At 45.1% G+C, this 19,192-nt stretch overlaps 1 protein-coding gene across 2 annotated transcripts; it reads left to right on the plus strand.

The window, feature by feature from the left end:
• Window positions 1-2,747: 2,747 nt before the first annotated feature.
• LOC128403074 (claudin-2-like) lies at window positions 2,748-18,889 on the plus strand. 2 transcript variants are annotated; one of them, XM_053367694.1, is made up of 2 exons: window positions 2,748-3,419; window positions 17,765-18,889. In XM_053367694.1, exon 2 carries the CDS (start codon window positions 17,766-17,768, stop codon window positions 18,696-18,698), a length of 933 nt encoding a protein of 310 aa, XP_053223669.1. In that variant the 5' UTR covers window positions 2,748-3,419; window position 17,765; the 3' UTR covers window positions 18,699-18,889. The 2 variants fall into 2 exon arrangements, with proteins under 2 accessions (XP_053223669.1, XP_053223668.1); XM_053367693.1 differs by lacking the exon at window positions 2,748-3,419 and adding an exon at window positions 16,420-17,050.
• The last annotated feature ends 303 nt before the right edge of the window (window positions 18,890-19,192 follow it).

Genomic DNA, 19,192 nt, shown 5'->3' on the forward strand with positions numbered 1-19,192 from the left:
TAAACTGCCACAATGAGGTCACTGTTATTCTTCTCTCCCTTAATTTTGACCCAAATGCTCTCACTTTGGCTTTGAGGTTCTAAATCTTGGATCTCTTCACAGGTATACACATCCCTGACATATAATGCCACTCCTCCTCCTTTCTTGTCTGGTCTGTTTCTCTGAAATAGATTGTATCCCTCCATTATTACATTCCAATCGTGGGACTTATCCCACCAGGTTTCAGTGATGCCTATTATGTCATATTTAGTTTGCTGTACCAAGAGCTCAAGCTCATCTTGTTTATTTCCCATGCTTTGCGCATTAGTGTACAGACATTGAAGTCCATTAATCATTCCTCCCACCACTAGGTCTGCGTGCTGTTTGCTCCATTTGGTCTATGACATTTGGATGATCATCTTCATCAATTGATAGACTCCTACCTTCAGGAGCACTGTCTCCCTCCCCCACATTAGTCAGTTTAAAGCCCTCCTGATGAGGTTTCTGAGATTTTTTGCAAAAACATTCCTCCCAACCGTTGTGAGGTGCAACCCATCGCTTGCCAGAAGTCCATCTTCAAGAAACTGCAGTCCGTGATCTAAGAATCCAAACCGTTCCTGTTTACACCATTTGCGAAGCCAGCTGTTCACTTCCACTATTTTTCCCTCTCTCCCTGGGCCACGTCGTTCAACTGGGAGGACAGATGAGATGACAATTTGTGCATTTAATTGCTTCAATTTCCTGCCCAGAGCCTCGTAGTCTCTTTTGATCTTCTGGAGGCTATTGCTTGCAGTGTCATTGGTTCCCACATGAACCAAGAGGAAGGGGTATTTGTCAGTGGGTTTTATGATTCCTTGCAGTCGTTCAGTTACATCTTGGATCTTAGCCCCGGGGAGACAGCACACTTCCCGAGACATCTTGTCAGGCCCACAGATCACTGCTTCTGTTCCCCTCAGTAGGGAATCCCCTATCACCACTACACGCCTCCTCTTAGGTTTGGTTGGGGTTCTTCCGTGAGCTGTCCGTTCCAAGGTCGCCTGCACATTTCCTGAGGACTGACTTTGCTGCTCGCCTTCATATACCTGATCGACTGTAATGAGGGAGAGATCCTCAAATGGAGTCTGTTCTTCGTCTTCCACGCTAGGGGAGAGGACCTCAAAGCGATTGTGTATTTCTAAACAATCAGAGCGAACCCTGGGCCTCCTACTTCTTTGAGTCACGTTTCTCCATATATCTGGCTCCTGTGCTGGTGAACTAGCCTCCTTCTCAGGGGAGTCCCCTGTCTCCTCCTTGGTGGAGACGGTGTGCTCTGTTGCTTCCAAGAAGAGCTCCAGCTCTCTAATTCTTTGGAGCGTAGCTACACGTTCCCCCAGTTGCTGGACTTTGTCTTTTAAGAGGGCAATCAACATGCAATTGCTGCAGGTAAAGCTGCCTGCAACCTTTGGCAAGATGGCAAACATTGCGCAGGAACCGCAGGCGACTGCAGCTGTTCCCTCACCCTCCATCTTGAGAACGTGTCGTTGGGGGTGGCTACCGTCATAAGAAGCATGAAGCGGTCCTCCATCATAAGAAGCATGAAGACAGGACAAATAACTCCCCCCCCAAAAAACCTAGGTCTCCCCCAGCAAACGTTTGAGACTAGCTCCCCTAAATCTAAAAGATGGATCAAACTGCGCGCGCCACAGCTAATCCCCTGCCTCAACAGAAACCCTGCCCCCCTGACCTTTGCACAGGGAGAGCAGCTAATCAGCCACAAAGAAACACACACACGAGAAAACCCTTTTTGCTCCTTCTTCAGCTGCTGCTCTGCAAGCTCTGAGTTAAAATAAACTTCTTCATAAACAACATGGTTCCAAACAATTTGACTGGGATTACATACTGCTCACAACTGAGGCAGACTGACTCTGACTGAAATCTGACAGAGAACACACAGAAAAAATGGCTGCTAAGTCACATGTCAGAGTGACTCAGCAGTTAGCAGTTAGGCCTGAATAACTTTAGTAGGCCCTCTGCAACCGTTTAAGCTTTTTGATCAGCCATTTTAAAGATCATTTTGTACCATTCTCATGGTGCTTTACGTTTTATTGTATATATCGCTATATATATCCTTGTTATATTGAAAGAGTTGACAGTATATAAATCTTTATTGTTAATGATAGCCAGCCCACAACGGATTCAGGGCTAGGTGGACATGAGTGTACAATCATTATCACCAGGATGTTTCTATTACGAAGTTCTGTAACTGCCCCCTTCCCTTATGGTATAACAGAAGCCTTGCTATGCTTGCATTAGTTTGCAGATAGTTCCAGTAATAGAGATAAGAATCTACCAGCTTAGCAAAATACTGTAAATGTGACCTTTAGGGTCTGGAAAGTACTTAGGTAATGTAAACTATAAGGCATAACAGGAAGCTAGAGGTTTTGCCAAAATCATATATGAAACTGCAAATGCAAGGAAGGAAAAAACACAAGAATCCCCACAAAATGGGGAGAAGACCAATGAGAGCTTAGCATGTTTTGTCCATGCAGGACTCTAACCAATTAGGGAAGCTTATAGGGATCGGGCACAAGCCCAGGTATTTTTGCAATGTTTTAGAAGTATCTGCTTCCCCCAACACTTGGCACACAGGCTTTGTGAAAATCACCCTGTGCCTTGATTGATGCATCTCTCAATAAACTGAATACCTTTCATCCCCTCAACTGGCTTTAATGGGGGAAGTGGTGCCAGAGACCCTTTTTTGGGGGGGCAGTTTACATTATTACTGTTGTTTATTAAATTTGTATACCTCCCTATACCCACAGGTCTCAGGGCAGTTCACAGGATAAAATCACAACATAAAAACATGAAATGCACAATCAAAACAAAAACAACCCAATACCCCATTCTACTTTCATAAGTAAATATAAACACATGAAATAATTACACAAATATGTAAAACTAACATTCACTGCAACACATGGAAGCTGCCCTCCTGAATCAGACCACTGATCCATCAAGTGTGAGACATACATATTTTAGGACCCACTCTAGCTGACCTGGCACTGTATGTGTGCAAAGCATGGGCTCGTCTGCCAAGCTGCGGCCCTTGGTCCTCCCTACCTCATTTCCCCTTCCCCACCACTTCAGAATTCTCCACCTGCGAATGGCAGCCGCAGCATTTCCTCCTTGCAGGAGGCTGAAGAAATATTGCAGTCTGCATCTTCAGCGACATGTCTGTTCATCAGCTGTGTTTACCCCCAAGGTTCTATTTCCAGTGCTCAAATATGAAAGGGAACGAATGGAGGAGCAGAAGGTGCCATTTCCATAGCTACCAACAAAGCACTGACAGCATGAAGTAATGAAGAGGCCCCCTTTTTACCAAGGCACAGCTGTCATTAGCATTCAGCGTGGCAAGTCAAGAGACTCACTCACGAGGACAGGTGTGCACAAAGAGGATGCACGTAAGTTCCCAGCAGAAGGTAGAGCACCACTTTATCATAAAGGGAGCAAGGCATTGCTAGGCTGAGTCAGAGTGCAAATTTGTTATGTCTACAGAGGTTTAATGAGAGACAGCAGGGGGTGTTAAAAACTGTGCAGTCAAAATGCTCATCATCTCCTTGGTGACTCACACAACACCCAGGATCATGTGTATGCTGCTGCACAATGCAGAATCTAATCACCGTATAAGTTCAACTGTCTTTTCTTTAAAAGACAAAGAAAGCATCTAGTCCTCAAGGGTCTTGAGGGGGAAATGGAAACATGCAGGGAGCTGCAATGCAGAAAGCTCAAAAGTAGATGGAGGAGTCAATTCAGGGTTGTGTGGCTCTCAACTTCTTAGGACCTATATCATTATAGCAGTCCATATCACTGTAGCCATACTAAAGCCAGAAGCCCAGCTTCTCTTCTTCCCCTTCACCAATCCACTCCTTGGAAACATTCAAAGTTCTATGAAAACCCAAGTACTCCCCAAGAACCAGCCACAAGAAGGCCTTAGCTCAGTGGTACCACATCTATTTGGATGCAGAATGTCCCAGGTTCAGTCCTCAGCATCCCCGGGGAGGGCCAGGAATGCCCCACACCTCAGCCCTGGAGATCTGCTTCCAGTCAGGGTGGGCTATGCTAAACTGGACCTACCAGTGGTCTCACTTGATATAAGGCCACCACATCATCCATCAGCAATAGATAGACTGGGAGAGAAATAATGCAGGGCTGGTTACTTGACCAAACTTTTTAGCACCAGGAGTGTGTTGTGGGGGGTGCAGCCAGGGAGATTGCCCCAAGAGCATGGACTTTAGGAGCACATTTTTTGGGGGGGACACAAGTTTGTAAACTTTAAGAGTCTAAAAAGACCACAGGAATAGAAAACTGCCTTGGCAGGGGGTGGGGGACGTTTTTGGCCATGGCAGTCCTTCTTTCTCTACAGGCACCGCAGGGTTCTGTCTTCATCCTGGGCACCTGGATTGTGGGGGCTGCAGCAGTGGCATCTGGGAAGATGTGAGGGTTCCTTCTCAAAGCCTAGGACCCTGCAGAGCCCTCCTGCCCAAAGCCAGGCAAGCCCCTCCTCTCTCAGCTTACACTTCTGTAGAAAGATCTTCCGGCTCTGTGCTATTCCTTCCCTTCCTGGCTTAAAAGGCACCCTCACCAGGAAACCTTCAAGAAGCAGCAGCATCAGTGACTTCAACTTCAACTGTGCCACTGCTACTTCTTTTTTCTCTTTGATTCCACCAGGAATTCTTGCTATGCCTCCTCTATCACCACCACAGTTCCCAAGGGTGCTTGTTTGCGCAAGCACACACTTAAACAAATTGATGTTTCTATTTTGTTTTTATTTCTCATCCACCACCATTTATTTGGTTATTAAAGCCCATCCCCAATCACATATGCAGATTTACATTGAAGTAACTCACTCTGGAGTAAAGGTTTTGCTCACAGGCAAATGTACAGGGCTGGGCTTGATGGCTGCACTCCAAATCTTTTGCATGCTTGTTGTTGTTGTTGTTTAGTCGTTTAGTCGTGTCCGACTCTTCGTGACCCCATGGACCAGAGCACGCCAGGCACCTCTGTCCTCCACTACTTCCCGCAGTTTGGTCAAACTCATGCTGGTAACCTCGAAAACACTATCCAACCATCTCGTCCTCTGTCGCCCCCTTCTCCTTGTGCCCTCCATCTTTCCCAGCATCAGTGTCTTCTCCAGGGAGTCTTCTCTTCTCATGAGGTGGCCAAAGTACTGGAGCCTCAGCTTCACGATCTGTCCTTCCAGTGAGCACTCAGGCCTGATTTCCTTCAGAATGGAGAGGTTTGATCTTCTTGCAGTCCATGGGACTCTCAAGAGTCTCCTCCAGCACCATAATTTAAAAGCATCAATTTTTCGGCGATCAGCCTTCTTTATGGTCCAGCTCTCACTTCCATACATCACTACTGGGAAAACCATGGCTTTAACTATACGGACCTTTGTTGGCAAGGTGACGTCTCTACTTCTCAAGATGCTTTCTAGGCCTGTCATTGCCCTTCTCCCAAGAAGCAGGCGTCTTTTAATTTTGTGGCTGCTGTCACCATCTGCAGTGATCATGGAGCCCAAGAAAGTAAAATCTCTCACTGCCTCCATTTCTTCCCCTTCTATTTGCCAGGAGGTGATGGGACCAGTGGCCATGATCTTCGTTTTTTTGATGTTGAGCTTCAGACCATATTTTGCGCTCTCCTCTTTCACCCTCATTAAAAGGTTCTTTAATTCCTCCTCACTTTCTGCCATCAAGGTTGTGTCATCTGCATATCTGAGGTTGTTGATATTTCTTCCGGCAATCTTAATTCCAGCTTGGGATTCATCCAGCCCAGCCTTTCGCATGATGTATTCTGCATATAAATTAAATAAGCAGGGAGACAAAATACAGCCTCGTCGTACTCCTTTCCCAATTTTGAACCAATTAGTTGTTCCATATCCAGTTCTAACTGTAGCTTCTTGTCCCACATAGAGATTTCTCAGGAGACAGATAAGGTGATCAGGCACTCCCATTTCTTTAAGAACTTGCCATAGTTTGCTGTGGTCGACACAGTCAAAGGCTTTTGCATAGTCAATGAAGCAGAAGTAGATGTCTTTCTGGAACTCTCTAGCTTTCTCCATAATCCAGCGCATGTTTGCAATTTGGTCTCTGGCTCCTCTGCCTCTTCTAAATCCAGCTTGCACTTCTGGGAGTTCTCGGTCCACATACTGCTTGAGCCTTCCTTGTAGAATTTTAAGCATAACCTTGCTAGCGTGTGAAATGAGTGCAATTGTGCGGTAGTTGGAGCATTCTTTGGCACTGCCCTTCTTTGGGACTGGGATGTAGACTGATCTTCTCCAATCTTCTGGCCACTGCTGAGTTTTCCAAATTTGCTGGCATATTGAGTGTAGCACCTTAACAGCATCATCTTTTAAAATTTTAAATAGTTCAGCTGGCATACCATCACTTCCACTGGCCTTGTTATTTGCAGTGCTTTCTAAGGCCCATTTGACTTCACTCTCCAGGATGTCTGGCTCGAGGTCAGCAACCACACTACCTGGGGTGTACGAGACATCCATATCTTTCTGGTATAATTCCTCTGTGTATTCTTGCCACCTCTTCTTGATGTCTTCTGCTTCTGTTAGGTCCTTACCACTTTTGTCCTTTATTATGGTAATCTTTGTACGAAATGTTCCTTTCATATCTCCAATTTTCTTGAACAGATCTCTGGTTCTTCCCATTCTGTTGTTTTCTTCTATTTGTTTGCATTGCTCGTTTAAGAATGCCTTCTTGTCTCTCCTTGCTATTCTTTGGAAATCTGCATTCAATTTCCTGTATCTTTCACTATCTCCCTCGCATTTTGCTTGCCTTCTCTCCTCCGCTATTTGTAAGGCCTCGTTGGACAGCCACTTTGCTTTCTTGCATTTCCTTTTCATTGGGATGGTTTTTGTTGCTGCCTCCTGTACAATGTTACGAGCCTCCATCCATAGTTCTTCAGGCACTCTGTCCACCAAATCTAAATCCTCAAACCTGTTCCTCACTTCCACTGTGTATTCATAAGGGATTTGACTTAGATTGTATCTTACCAGCCCAGTGGTTTTTCCTACTTTCTTCAGTTTAAGCTTGAATTTTGCTATAAGAAGCTGATGATCTGAGCCACAGTCAGCTCCAGGTCTTGTTTTTGCTGACTGTATAGAGCTTCTCCATCTTTGGCTGCAGAGAATATAATCAATCTGATTTCGATGCTGCCCATCTGGTGATGTCCATGTGTAGAGTCGTCTCTTGTGTTGTTGGAAAAGCGTGTTTGTGATGACCAGCTTGTTCTCTTGACAGAACTCTATTAGCCTTTGCCCTGCTTCGTTTTGATCTCCAAGGCCAAACTTGCCAGTTGTTCCTTTTAACTCTTGCCTCCCTACTTTAGCATTCCAATCCCCTATAATGAGGAGAACATCCTTCTTTGGTGTCACTTCTATAAGGTGTTGTAAGTCTTCATAGAATTGGTCAATTTCAGTTTCTTCAGCACCAGTGGTTGGTGAATAAACTTGGATTGTGGATCGAGGGCCCGACCCCCGCTATGTGAAATAAACACACAAGGACACGTGATATAAGGTTAATGGGCAAGAAAAGGCCACAACTTTATTGATTACAGCAGTGAAAAGGTATTGGCTTAGGCATTGGATGACTATAGGAGGTGGGTTTATTCAACAGTAGGTGGAGCCTGTTGATGCTAATCCAACTATAGGCTCACCCCTGATGTCACCGAGGGTCGTGCCATGGCCTCCCGCCAAGCAGGCATCGGACGGAATACATGACCGCCAGATTCCTTTAACGGAATAACCCACGGTAGATAGCATAGGCGATGGCCACACCTAGCCCTTGACACACATGAATCCAATGCCTAACCGCCACCCGAGCCGCAAAGGGGCTCGCCGCCAATACCCTCACAGCAGCAACCAATCCCTAATGCTACTAATGACGCTGTCCAACCAGATGTCATTCCCAATGTCTGTGAGATGAACTCAGTCATTCCGGTACATGGCTTGTTCGCCGATCCGGATACGGTCATGATAAATGACTTGGCCATACATAAAGCGTACACAACGGGCTACCGCCCGGTTCAAGAGTTTCCTGGTTTTTTCAATGGCCATACAGCTCTGCGCACCGCGCCAAGAAGGAGGACCAGAACACCATTGTTCTGGGGCACCAGGCCGCGATCGCCTCCAAGTCTCTCTTTATATTCCACAACAAGTCCACGCTTCTCCTATTAGCAAGGTCATTCTCTCACAAGTGAATGATAAGGATGTCAGGAGGGCCAAACGTGGCTACTCTGTCAATCCGCAATGGTATAAGCTCTTCCCAACGCATGCCGCGTCTCGAAAACCAGGAAACTCGCATCCCAGGTAGCAAACCAAAATGATGGGTAAGGCCGCAGCTGACCGCCCGAACGCGGGCCCAATGGACTATACTGTGGCCACAAATCCACACACTTCACCTGGGAACAGCTGAGGACGAAAGGAAAAGGGGAAAATGGGTAAGTAGATTCAACATAGCGGAGGATATACTAGCGGATATACCCTTTATAAGCATTGGATTTCCATCGGCCCATTTCTTTAAACTTGTCCGCAGGCGAGCCCAAGCTAAGGCCCCCGGCCAGGGGCGGAGCTCGGGCTCCCGCCCACAACCACTCCCCTCTCTTCCAGGGAGGAGAGTCTTTACTGTGATGTTAAAAGGTCTGCCTTGGATTCGTATCGAGATCATTCTATCATTTTTGAGATTGCATCCCAGTACAGCTTTCGCGACTCTTTTGTTGACTATGAGGGCCACTCCATTTCTTTTACTGGTTTCTTGCCCTCAGTAGTAGATGTGATGGTCATCCGAACTGAATTCGCCCATTCCCGTCCATTTTAGTTCACTGATGCCCAGGATGTCAATATTTATTCTTGCCATCTCATTTTTGACCACCTCCAACTTACCCAGGTTCATGGTTCTTACATTCCAGGTTCCTATGCAATATTTTTCTTTACAGCATTGGACTTTCCTTTCGCTTCCAGGCATATCCGCAACTGAGCGTTCTTTCGGCTTTGGCCCAGCCGCTTCATCAGCTCTGGATCTACTTGTACTTGCCCTCCGCTCTTCCCCAGTAGCATGTTGGACGCCTTCCGACCTGAGGGGCTCATCTTCCAGCGTCATAACTTTTATATGCCTGTTGTCTTTGTCCATGGAGTTTTCTTGGCAAGGATACTGGAGTGGCTTGCCGGTTCCTCCTCCAGGTGGATCACGTTTGGTCAAAACTCTCCACTATGACCTGTTCATCTTGTGTGCCCTGCTCAGCGTAGTTCATAGCTTCTCTGAGTTCTTCAAGCCCCTTCGCCACGGCAAGGCAGTGATCCATGAAGGGGTTTGCACGCTTACTTGAGAGTAAACCATTGAACTCAACAAGTCTTTGCAGCATAAGCATACAGGATTGGACTGTTTATATTTTTGGCCCTTTCTGTTTATATTTTTGGCTCTTTCTGCTCCCCCTTTTAGTTTTTGTGCAAAGGTGACTTTGAGCCCCCTACTCTCTTTCAGCCTGACTGTGTCAAACATATGGAGAATATTTGCATTGGGAAATGAAGATGCAAATGATGCTGATGACTGGGCTGCTTTCAGTACAAATTATATTTTAATTGCTGGTTTTAGATATATTGTGATGCATTTAAAGTATTGATTTTAAGTAGTTTGTTTTTATTATTTATTATTTTATAACTGATGTTTTTAAATGTTGTAAGCCACCTTGAATCCCAACTTGGCAGGAAGGGGAGATTAGCAACTGACTGGTAGTAACTTAGATTTTCTGAATCCAGTTAATTATTTATTAATTTGCATCTCTTTCTTTTTAAACTGGAGATGCAAGAATCTGTGCCCTCTTATTTAATGATGCATCTTCCCTCTTTTGGTGATGCATAAGTGGCCACCCGGCTCCCACTACCTCCAGTATTTTAATTATCTCCACAGAATAATATTGCTGTGAATATGTAGATGGAATCTGAATATGCAAAAAGGGAGAATAATTGATTTGTCCCTCTTGTTTGGGAGGGAGTTTCCCATCTTTCGTTGATGCAATTGATTTACTGTGATGAGAGGTTTTAATCAAAGTGCTGTGTGCTGAAGACATAAGTTACAGTGAACAGGTGCTTGGGGACCATTTCTTGAAGGACTTGCTGACATCCTTAACTTTCAATGTCATCAATCAAGAGTGTTTCCCTTCTCCCCAGACTGTTAAATTGCCCAATAATATCTAGAACCAAGGAACAATACAAACCCTGTATAGATCTCTATAAATAATATGTCCATAAATATGTCAAAGGAATTACCCAGAATGCCAACCAACAACCTTTTCGACATTAAACAATCCATCTTTCATAAAATTCATCTCAAATGGTGAGAGAATAATAGCCACCACATTATTCCATTTACATTAGCCCTGTTTGGCTACTCTGAAACTGTGGCCTCATCTATGCCATAGATTGAAAGCACTCTGTCCGCTTTACCAGTCATGGCTTCCCTCAAAGAATCTTGGAAACTGTTGTTTGTCAATGGTGCTGAGAATTGTAGCTTTGTAAAGAGTCAGCTACAGTTCTCAAGATTCTTTGTGAGAATTCACGTGCTTTAAAGGAGACACTGTCAATCCCTGGTGACTGGGAGTGGCCGCCGAGACCATATAACACCGGTCCTGAAAGACCTACATTGGCTCCCAGTATGTTTCTGAGCACAATTCAAAATGTTGGTGCTGACCTTGAAGGCCCTAAACGGCCTTGGCCCAGTAGACCTGAAGGAGCGTCTCCACCCCCATTGTTCTGCCCAGACACTGAGGTCCAGCGCCGAGGGCCTTCTGGTGGTTCCCTCACTACGAGAAGTGAGGTTACAGGGAAGCAGGCAGAGGACCTTCTCGGTAGTGGCACCCGCCCTGTGGAACGCCCTCCCATCAGGTGTCAAGGAGATAAACAACTATCTGACTTTTAGAAGACATCTGAAGGCAGCCCTGTTTAAGGAAGTTTTTATTATTTGATCTTTTATTGTGTTTTTAATATTCTGTTGGGAGCTGCGCAGAGTGGCTGGGGAAACCCAGCCAGATGGGCGGGGTATTATTATTATTACCTTCAAAGGTAGCCCCACGTAGAGCACATTGCAGTAGTCCAAGCGGGAGATAACTAGAGCATGCACCACTCTGGCAAGACAGTCTGCAGGGAGGTAGGGTCTCAGCCTGCATACCATATAGCGCTGGTAGACAGCTGCCCTGGTCACAGAATTGACCTGCACCTCCATGGACAGCTGTGAGTCCAGAATGACTCCCAAGCTGCCCACCTGGACTTTCAGGGGCACAGTTACCCCATTCAGGACCCCACACCTACCCACACCCTTTCCCCAAGAACACTACTTCTATCTTGTTCGGATTCAACCTCAATCAATTAACTGCCATCCATCATCCAACTGGCTCCATTATAATTATTATAATAATAATTTATCATTTATACCCCGCCCATTCGCCACCTTCTCTGGTTCCGATTTAAATGAGAGGTAGAGCTGGATATCATCCGCATACTGGTGAACACCCAGCACAAAGCTCCTGATGATCTCTCCCAAAAGCTTCATATAGATATTAAAAACCATGGGGGAGAGAACAGAACCTTGAGACACCCCAGAAGTGAGAGTCCCGGGTTCCGAACACTCACCTCCCAACACCACTTTCTGGACCTGACCCAGGAGGAAGGAGTGGAACTGCTGCGTAACAGTGCCCCCAGCTCCCCACTCCTGTATTCAAATATAATATGATGTTTTAAGGAATCTAGCAGGGTGGTGAGCAGGGAAGCAGCTGCCACATCAGGAAAAAATGACTGTCCCCAACAGTTACTCTGATCAAATTCACAGTTGCTTTTAGACAGATGAGTATGCGTGGTGTGTGAATGTTTTGCTGCTGCTTATCTAGCTTGGCCCTGAATTCTTCTTAGCCGTTTGAAGCAAGAGGTTTACAATTTATGTCTCCAACTTCCAATAAAGCACAAAGTGTTCATTAAACAATGTGCCTCTGGAGCCCTCTTGTGTGGAAACTCTATAGCTCACCCTTGATATAATATTGGTCTAAATTTCCAATAGGTTATATAAACTTCTATTTGTTTGTTCAACACAGGCACCTAGACAGCACTTTTTTGCAGGGGGATTGGGAATGGTGGGCACTACCCCACGTACAGTCAGATGTGTGCTGTTTTTCAGTCTGCTGTGGTCCCTGCTTCTAGGGAGAAGTACAGAACCAGAATGGAATACAGATCAAAGCGCTGGCTCTCGCAGGAGCATCCTGTGGGGAAGCATGTCTACTGTGGTGTTGAAAACAGACAAGCAAAATTTTCTTTTTCTTTTTTTTTTTAAAGAGAATTTCCTTATATGCGACCACCACAGCTAGGATAGTAATCGCATCTATATGGAAAGCTAAAGAACTACCTACCAAGGAGGAATGGATTCTCAAATTAAATGAATATTTAAAATTGGCTAAATTAACAGCATCCATACGACAGCAGTCAAATCAAAAACTAAAATGGCAATGCTTTGATGATTATATGCTCGAAAAAAGACATGCTAATATGCTTAGATTAAGAATGTAACTGCATCAAAACAATAAATTATCAATGACATATGTATGTGTATAGAGAAAATAAAAACAATCAGAATGCAATGATAAGTGTAACTCCATGATTCTATTACTATGATTCTCCCAATTACAGTGGTACCTCGGGATGCGAATGGGATCTGTTCCAGAGCCCTGTTCGCATCCTGAATGGAACATAAGATGCGACGGTGCGTCTGCGTGTGCGTGGGTCGCGTTTTGCCGCATCCGCGCATGCGCGTGACGTCATTTTGAGTGTCTGCGCATGCGCGAGCTGTGAAACCCGGAAGTAACGCACTCCGTTTCTTCTGGGTTGCCTTGGAGCGCAACCCGAAAGCGCTCAACCTGAAGCACATTCAACCCAAGGTATGACTGTACTGTTAACATGATTAGATCCTTCAAGATTTTAGATGAGGCGGGTTCCATTAAACTTGTAATACATGCCCCAGAGCTCCTACCGGTTACACATGCCACCTGCTGCATGTTTGGTGATGATGAAAAGGGTCCCTGCAAACCAGTGTTGTTGTGTAGAATTCCTCACATGTTAAAACGCCTCCTGATGTGCACATGGAGGAGCTACATGTACATGTATACAGAATTAAGCCCTTTAAACCCTTTCTCTTGGTCACTGAATGCACAGCTGTGGCTCAAAGGCTGGTGTGTATATACCATATTTTTTGCTCCATAAGAGACACTTTTTTCTTCCTAAAAAGTAAGGGGAAATCTCTGTGCATTTTTATTTTTTTTTTTTGAAAGAGGGAAGTGGGCATTGAAACAAAGCCGCTGATCGTTTGCCGATCGGGGAGAGAGATAAGGGACGCTAGAGATAAAGGAGGCTGCCTGGGAGGGGGGAGGTAAAGACAGCAAACTTGCAAAGGGGGGGGGGACCAGGAAGACTAAAGCAATAAGGAGAGAAATTAGAAGAAAAGGAGCAGCAAAAAACTGCTCCAGCTAAGGAAAAGACACTAAGGGGAAGGGAGTGTTGAAAGGAAAGAGCTGATCGGTGGGATCGGAAGAGAGATAAGCATGCTAGCGGAGGCTGCCTGGGAGAGGGGAGGTAAAAGCCCATGGATCCTCAGGATTTTTACATTGGGTCACCCCAAATCACGCACCCACTGTTGCGTGGGCTGCAATGGCGCAAAACCATGGTTACAAAGCACGGATCCACATGGACCCTCAGGACCCACAAAAATCATACATCCACTGTTTCGTTATAATATTTTTTTCTTGTGTTCCTCCTCTCAAAACTAGGTGTGTCTTATGGTCAGGTGTGTCGTGTGGAGCGAAAAATACAGTAAGTAGGTGCTCAAGCCATGCAGCTTCTCCATATGCATGCTTTCAATATGTGAGGCATTTCAAATAAACCTCCATGTACCCTTCTTCAAAATTGTTATGGTGTTTCCACATGGCCTACAACCGAACTCAACTCTTGACTCCTTGCATTGAGTGAATGCACTGCAGGAAGAGCAGAATCACACCAATCGGCTCTCCCCACCTGACTGCCACAAGTTCAATGGAAGGCGAGTGTGTGTGTTGCATCACTGTATGCGCACAGAGCCCATTCCCACCTTCAACTTAACATGCAAAGGTCAGGAGCTGGGTCTACATTCACTCACTGCATGGAGATGAAGGTAGAAAGAGGATTGCAGTGTGGAATTCATAGGAGCCAGTTTGTGGGCATTGCCATTCAAATGTTGCACTTGCACTGCATCATGTGACTGATTATGCGGATTGCAGTTTACCTCCCCCCCCCCAATATTTTATTCAAGTTGGCACCCTGGTAGAATTCATATCATTCAAAGGAAAGGAATTGGGCGTGGGGGGGGGGAGACGAGAGAGATTTGTTATCCAATCCAATCCAATACTTTCAAACATTCCAAAAGAGAATGGTGAGCTCTTAGGGTTAATTCAGACATTATTCATGTTTCTCATGTGACAACCCATGAGAAAAAGTCATTAAACTTTCCCAGGCTTAAGGAAATGCCACCTCCCATTTTTGCCACCCCTAGGCCAGCCCAAAGTCATTCCCTTCTATTATCTGGTGAGCAATGGCAGGAGTGGGCACACAGAGAGGGGAAACATGTATTCTTGCATCTCTAACTCCCAGGTTAGCAGTGAGTTGAGGTACAAAAAGTGCTCCCTCCCCCCAATGTCAGGAAGATGGAAGAGGAGGTGGAAGGAGACAAACCTTCCCTGTCTCTTCTGCGTATGTGTCAGCTAGCATGTAATAACTCCAGAGCCTGAATTTAGCAGAGGGAGCTTGGGTGGGTAAGGGAAACTGGGCATTTGTCTCCAGTTTGAATTTTGATTAGAGCCAGAAAAGTTTACTTCTTGCATGAGGGTGGTTTTTCTACAAGTCCACAAATTTTACACCCAAAACTGACTCAGGAGAAGGTCAGCAATAGCTCTCATTTCCAACAACAAAACGCCAGGAAAGTGTATCTTTTCTTGCAGAATCTTAGGAAATTATAAGAATCTAAAAACTGCCAGGCTGGATTACACCAGCAATTGTGGAGGGAGTTTAATGTTAAGTGATAGCAAGACAAGAGCAGGATGAAATGAAAGTGCCTGTGTGGCTCAAGATTGGAAAGCTGATAATAATGGGAATGAATGTGCTGGAAGTGGGGAGTGGGCCAAAGAATCCGTTGAGTCCCTCCAAAACGCAGAATGGGAATAGGATCAATTGAGAAGGATAATGATTTTGGAGAAGAACTAAATGAACTGTTTGCATCAATCTTCACTGAAGAGGTCCTTAGAGAGACAGCCCCTTATCTGATTTGTCCTCTGAGGTGATAAATCTGATCAACTGATTCAACCTGAAGAGTCTATACTGGCAGCTTTAGCAGAAACTCATAGATTAAGAAGGTGCTGCATCAAGACTGCATCTGTCCCAAAGTTCCTGAGAAATGTGAAGTTTCTGATCTAGCTAGTGACTCTGGAGTGCAACATATCCTCAAAATCGTTTAAGTAGCAGTTTTCATTGTACTAGATACTTTAGAAGTCTTTCATCTTATTCATTATCAATAGCCCCATTTTAAAGATGAGGAACGGGCTGGGATAACTACATGGATGTCAGAAGCTGCTTGGGTGGCCATCCTCTTAGATGTCTTTGAAAGGGGATGAAACACATTCATGTGGCATAAGACTAAGGCTTGGGTAAGTCCCCCAAAAGAGGTGCTCTGGGAAAGTGAAGATGGAAATGGGGAGGGGGGAACTTGCCCCTATTTCAAACTCTGCTCAGCTCAGGCACATGACCTGGTAACCTAGTGGAAGATACACTCACAAAATGAGTGGTGTAATAGTTGTTTTCTCTCTGTCAGGCTCAAGTTGGCCCGGCCAGCAGTAGCCCCATTCCTCAATGGAGTTTGAAACAGAGGTAAGTTACAGCAGCAGCATTTACCCTGTCATATACTACAACAGCTCCCTATAGTTTGGATTGCTCTTATCCATTATGTTCCCCACGCAAACACACATTTGGTTTTGCTAGACTGACTATTGATCCATCTACCTATAAGATTTCTTGCCCAGTCTTCATTATAAGGTCCCACCATAAGTGTTACAGCAATAAAACACATAATTATGAAAAAAGGCAAAACCATTAAAATTGCATCACAAGCAAAACCCTCCCAAATGGAGCATGGTAATATCAATTCAATAGAAAATGTGGGTCCAACAAAACAAAAAACCCTGTCAACTCTCCAACTGATAATATGATAGCCATCTTTGAATGCCTGAAGCGATTCAATATGACCTTAACCGGAGTAGGCAACCTGAGGCCCGGGATCCAGATGCGGCCCAATCGCCTTCTCAATCCAGACTGCGGACGATCCAGGAATCAGTGTGTTTTTACATGAGTAGAATTTGTACTTTTATTTAAAATTCAAATCTGGGTTATTTGTGGGGGCTGCCTGGTGTTTTTACATGAGTAGAATGTGTGCTTTTATGTAAAATGTATCTCTGGGTTATTTCTGGGGCATAGAAATTCATTAATTTTCTTTTCTTTTCAAAATATAGTCCGGCCCATCACATGGTCTGAGTGATGGTGGACCGGCCGACGGCTAAAAAAGGTTGCTGACCACTGGTTTATTTCAAATCTTGCTCGCTCATTCCTTTGGAACTGGCAGCGGGGGTGTTTATTTCCACATTCTGTATCCAATCTTTGCATAAGCTTACATCTAACAAAAAAGTGTCTTTTAAAAGTTGCAGAATCACACTGGTATTCAGATGCAAACTGCCTCCAAGCAGTTGCCAAATGTTCCAAACGACCAGTACCCTGGAGTTATGATTTGTGTTCTTCTGAGCGTTCAAAGCAAGCTGCATTCTAACTGCCTCAGAACTCCAAGGAGCAGTTTCTACGGTGCTCAGACCAGCTTCACTCTTTTCAGGTCCTCTCCTAGATCAGACGCTGGAAGAGAAAGACCTGGAAAAAGCCCTCGCTCTGGAAAAAGTCTGGTTGAAGAACTGATTCACGCAGGTGCATATATGCAGCGCTCCTCAGTTCCCCACCAACATAGCAGTGTTTTCTCAGATAGGAACAAATTGACTTTTATTTCCTTTTGTCCTGTCTGAGAGCCACTTGGTAGGCTTTTCACTGTGTCTGTGTGTGTGTGTGTGTGTGAGAGAGAGAGAGAGAGAGAGAGAGAGAGAGGGAGGGAGGGAGAGGGAGAGAGAGAGAGAGAGAGAGAGAGAGAGAGAGAGAGAGAGAGAGAGGGAGAGGGAGAGGGAGAGGGAGAGAATGAGGACTAAAGCCAGAAAGGATTCTTTCCTGAACAGGAGCTGTATTGGTCTGTTGCACCAACTTTCTTTCAAGGGTAGAATGCATAACTTTGGTGGGATCATGCCTGACATTTTACCAATGGAGAGGGAAGGGAGGGGAGCATAGGAATGCAGAGGAGGAGTGGACTAGACAAGAGCCCAATTATCTGCATGGAGGGGGTCCCTAGAACAAAAGGGGTTGTGCAGTTGTGCAATTTCTTCACCCCTGGGGAAGTCTGATTCCTGGCACTTATGATTGCAGGTACAGCAGACTTCTCCATTCCTACGTCTCAAGGTGGGAAATGCAGAATTTGCCCTAGAATGATGGCATTGTTTTAGCTGCACATCACTATTTGCTCAAACTTTAGGAGATGTCCATATGATACTGTGCCTAAGTATCTAACGGTTATCTTTTGTCTGTCTTTTTCTCCAGCATGCCTTCTATCGCCAGCCTTCCCAGCACTAAAGCGGATCTTCCACCCCAGGCGCATGTTGGGTCCTTCCCAGTCCGCCTCTTGTGCAGGGTGTCCTGCGTGCAACTAGCTGCCTTTCTCCTGGCTGTCCTGGGCTGCCTAATGAGCATCTGCTCCACATCTGCCAACCTTGACTGGAGAGTGTGGCAAGTAGACAAAATCATGGGCAGCAACCAGCAGGGCATTGTGGGCATTGGCATCTGGGGTGCCTGTTCTGCCAGAAGAGTTACTATGAAGAAAACCAACATGATATGTATACCATTGAACAATGAGGAGTCTCTGCCAGCTGAAATCATTGTGGCCCAGGACTTGATGCCAATGGCCTCAGTGGCCAATGCGGTGACTGTTCTTTGGATGGCCTTTGCTCTATGCAACATCTTTGAGCCGGGAAAAGACGAGAATTTCATTGATACCTTCTTTTCAATTGGAGGAAGGATAGAGTTGGCAGCAGGTACTTGTGTACTGATTTCCATTTCATGGAATTTTCATTCTGTATTAAGAAACGAAGGAATTCCGCTTCCGGGGGTTTTGGGAGTGTCTCCGATTCCCACAGAACAACATGCTGGAATGGCCATCTATATTGGGTTTCTTGCTGCAGCTTCGCAGCTGTTAAGCGGAACTCTGGTTCTGGGTGAAAAATATTTTTGGAAAATGAGTGAAATAAACACTTCCAAGCCAAAATTTGTAAACGACCCAGAAAGTGTTACAGACACTGAAAACCCAAAGCTGAGGATGAAATGCAGACAGCACTTCTCTTCTGTGACACTGGAATGTGAAGAAGAAAAGCCCCCTATCTGGCGGAGATATCAAAGTCATATTAAAACGGAAAATATGCCAGGCTCACTAGCAATATGGCTAAGGAACGGTTCCCGTCCTGTGACTGGCTTTTTTTAACTGGAAGCAGGGGACGTTGTGTATATTTATTTTCTTATGCATATTCTGTTGGGGTTTTTTTTAACTGAATGCTTCTGGGATGCTTACAACATAGGGTTAACTATAAATGGGGGGAATAAATTAAAAGTATAAAACTGTTATATTTACCTTTAGATATTTATGCTATATCTCTTTTAGCAATAAAAAGAATGTTATTGCAAACTTATGCTGGAGTGCTTATTTCGCTGCAGACTCTACTGTCTATGGTGCTTTTCAAATTGCCTGGTTCTAAGCACTGCTGAGTTGATACCTGAACTGCCCCATCTGGCCACCCACAGGGGAGCAACTAAAACTCAGCATTCCTCTATAGAGAAAATTGCCAGATTCCCCAACTTGAGATGTCTGAGATCAGATGACAAGATGGAATGCAAGGAAACAACACTGTCCAGGAGAGCTGCTTGCTATCCTCTTCCTGAAGCTTCTCTGACAACTTATTGAATGGCTGCCAATTGAGG

This window comes from Podarcis raffonei, chromosome 15 (assembly GCF_027172205.1).
Source record: "Podarcis raffonei isolate rPodRaf1 chromosome 15, rPodRaf1.pri, whole genome shotgun sequence".
Classification (NCBI taxonomy): Eukaryota; Metazoa; Chordata; class Lepidosauria; order Squamata; family Lacertidae; genus Podarcis; species Podarcis raffonei.

Coding starts and splice junctions, on each gene's coding strand:
- LOC128403074 (XM_053367694.1), top strand. CDS start 17,766: ATGCCTTCTATCGCCAGCCTTCCCAGCACTAAAGCGGATCTTCCACCC.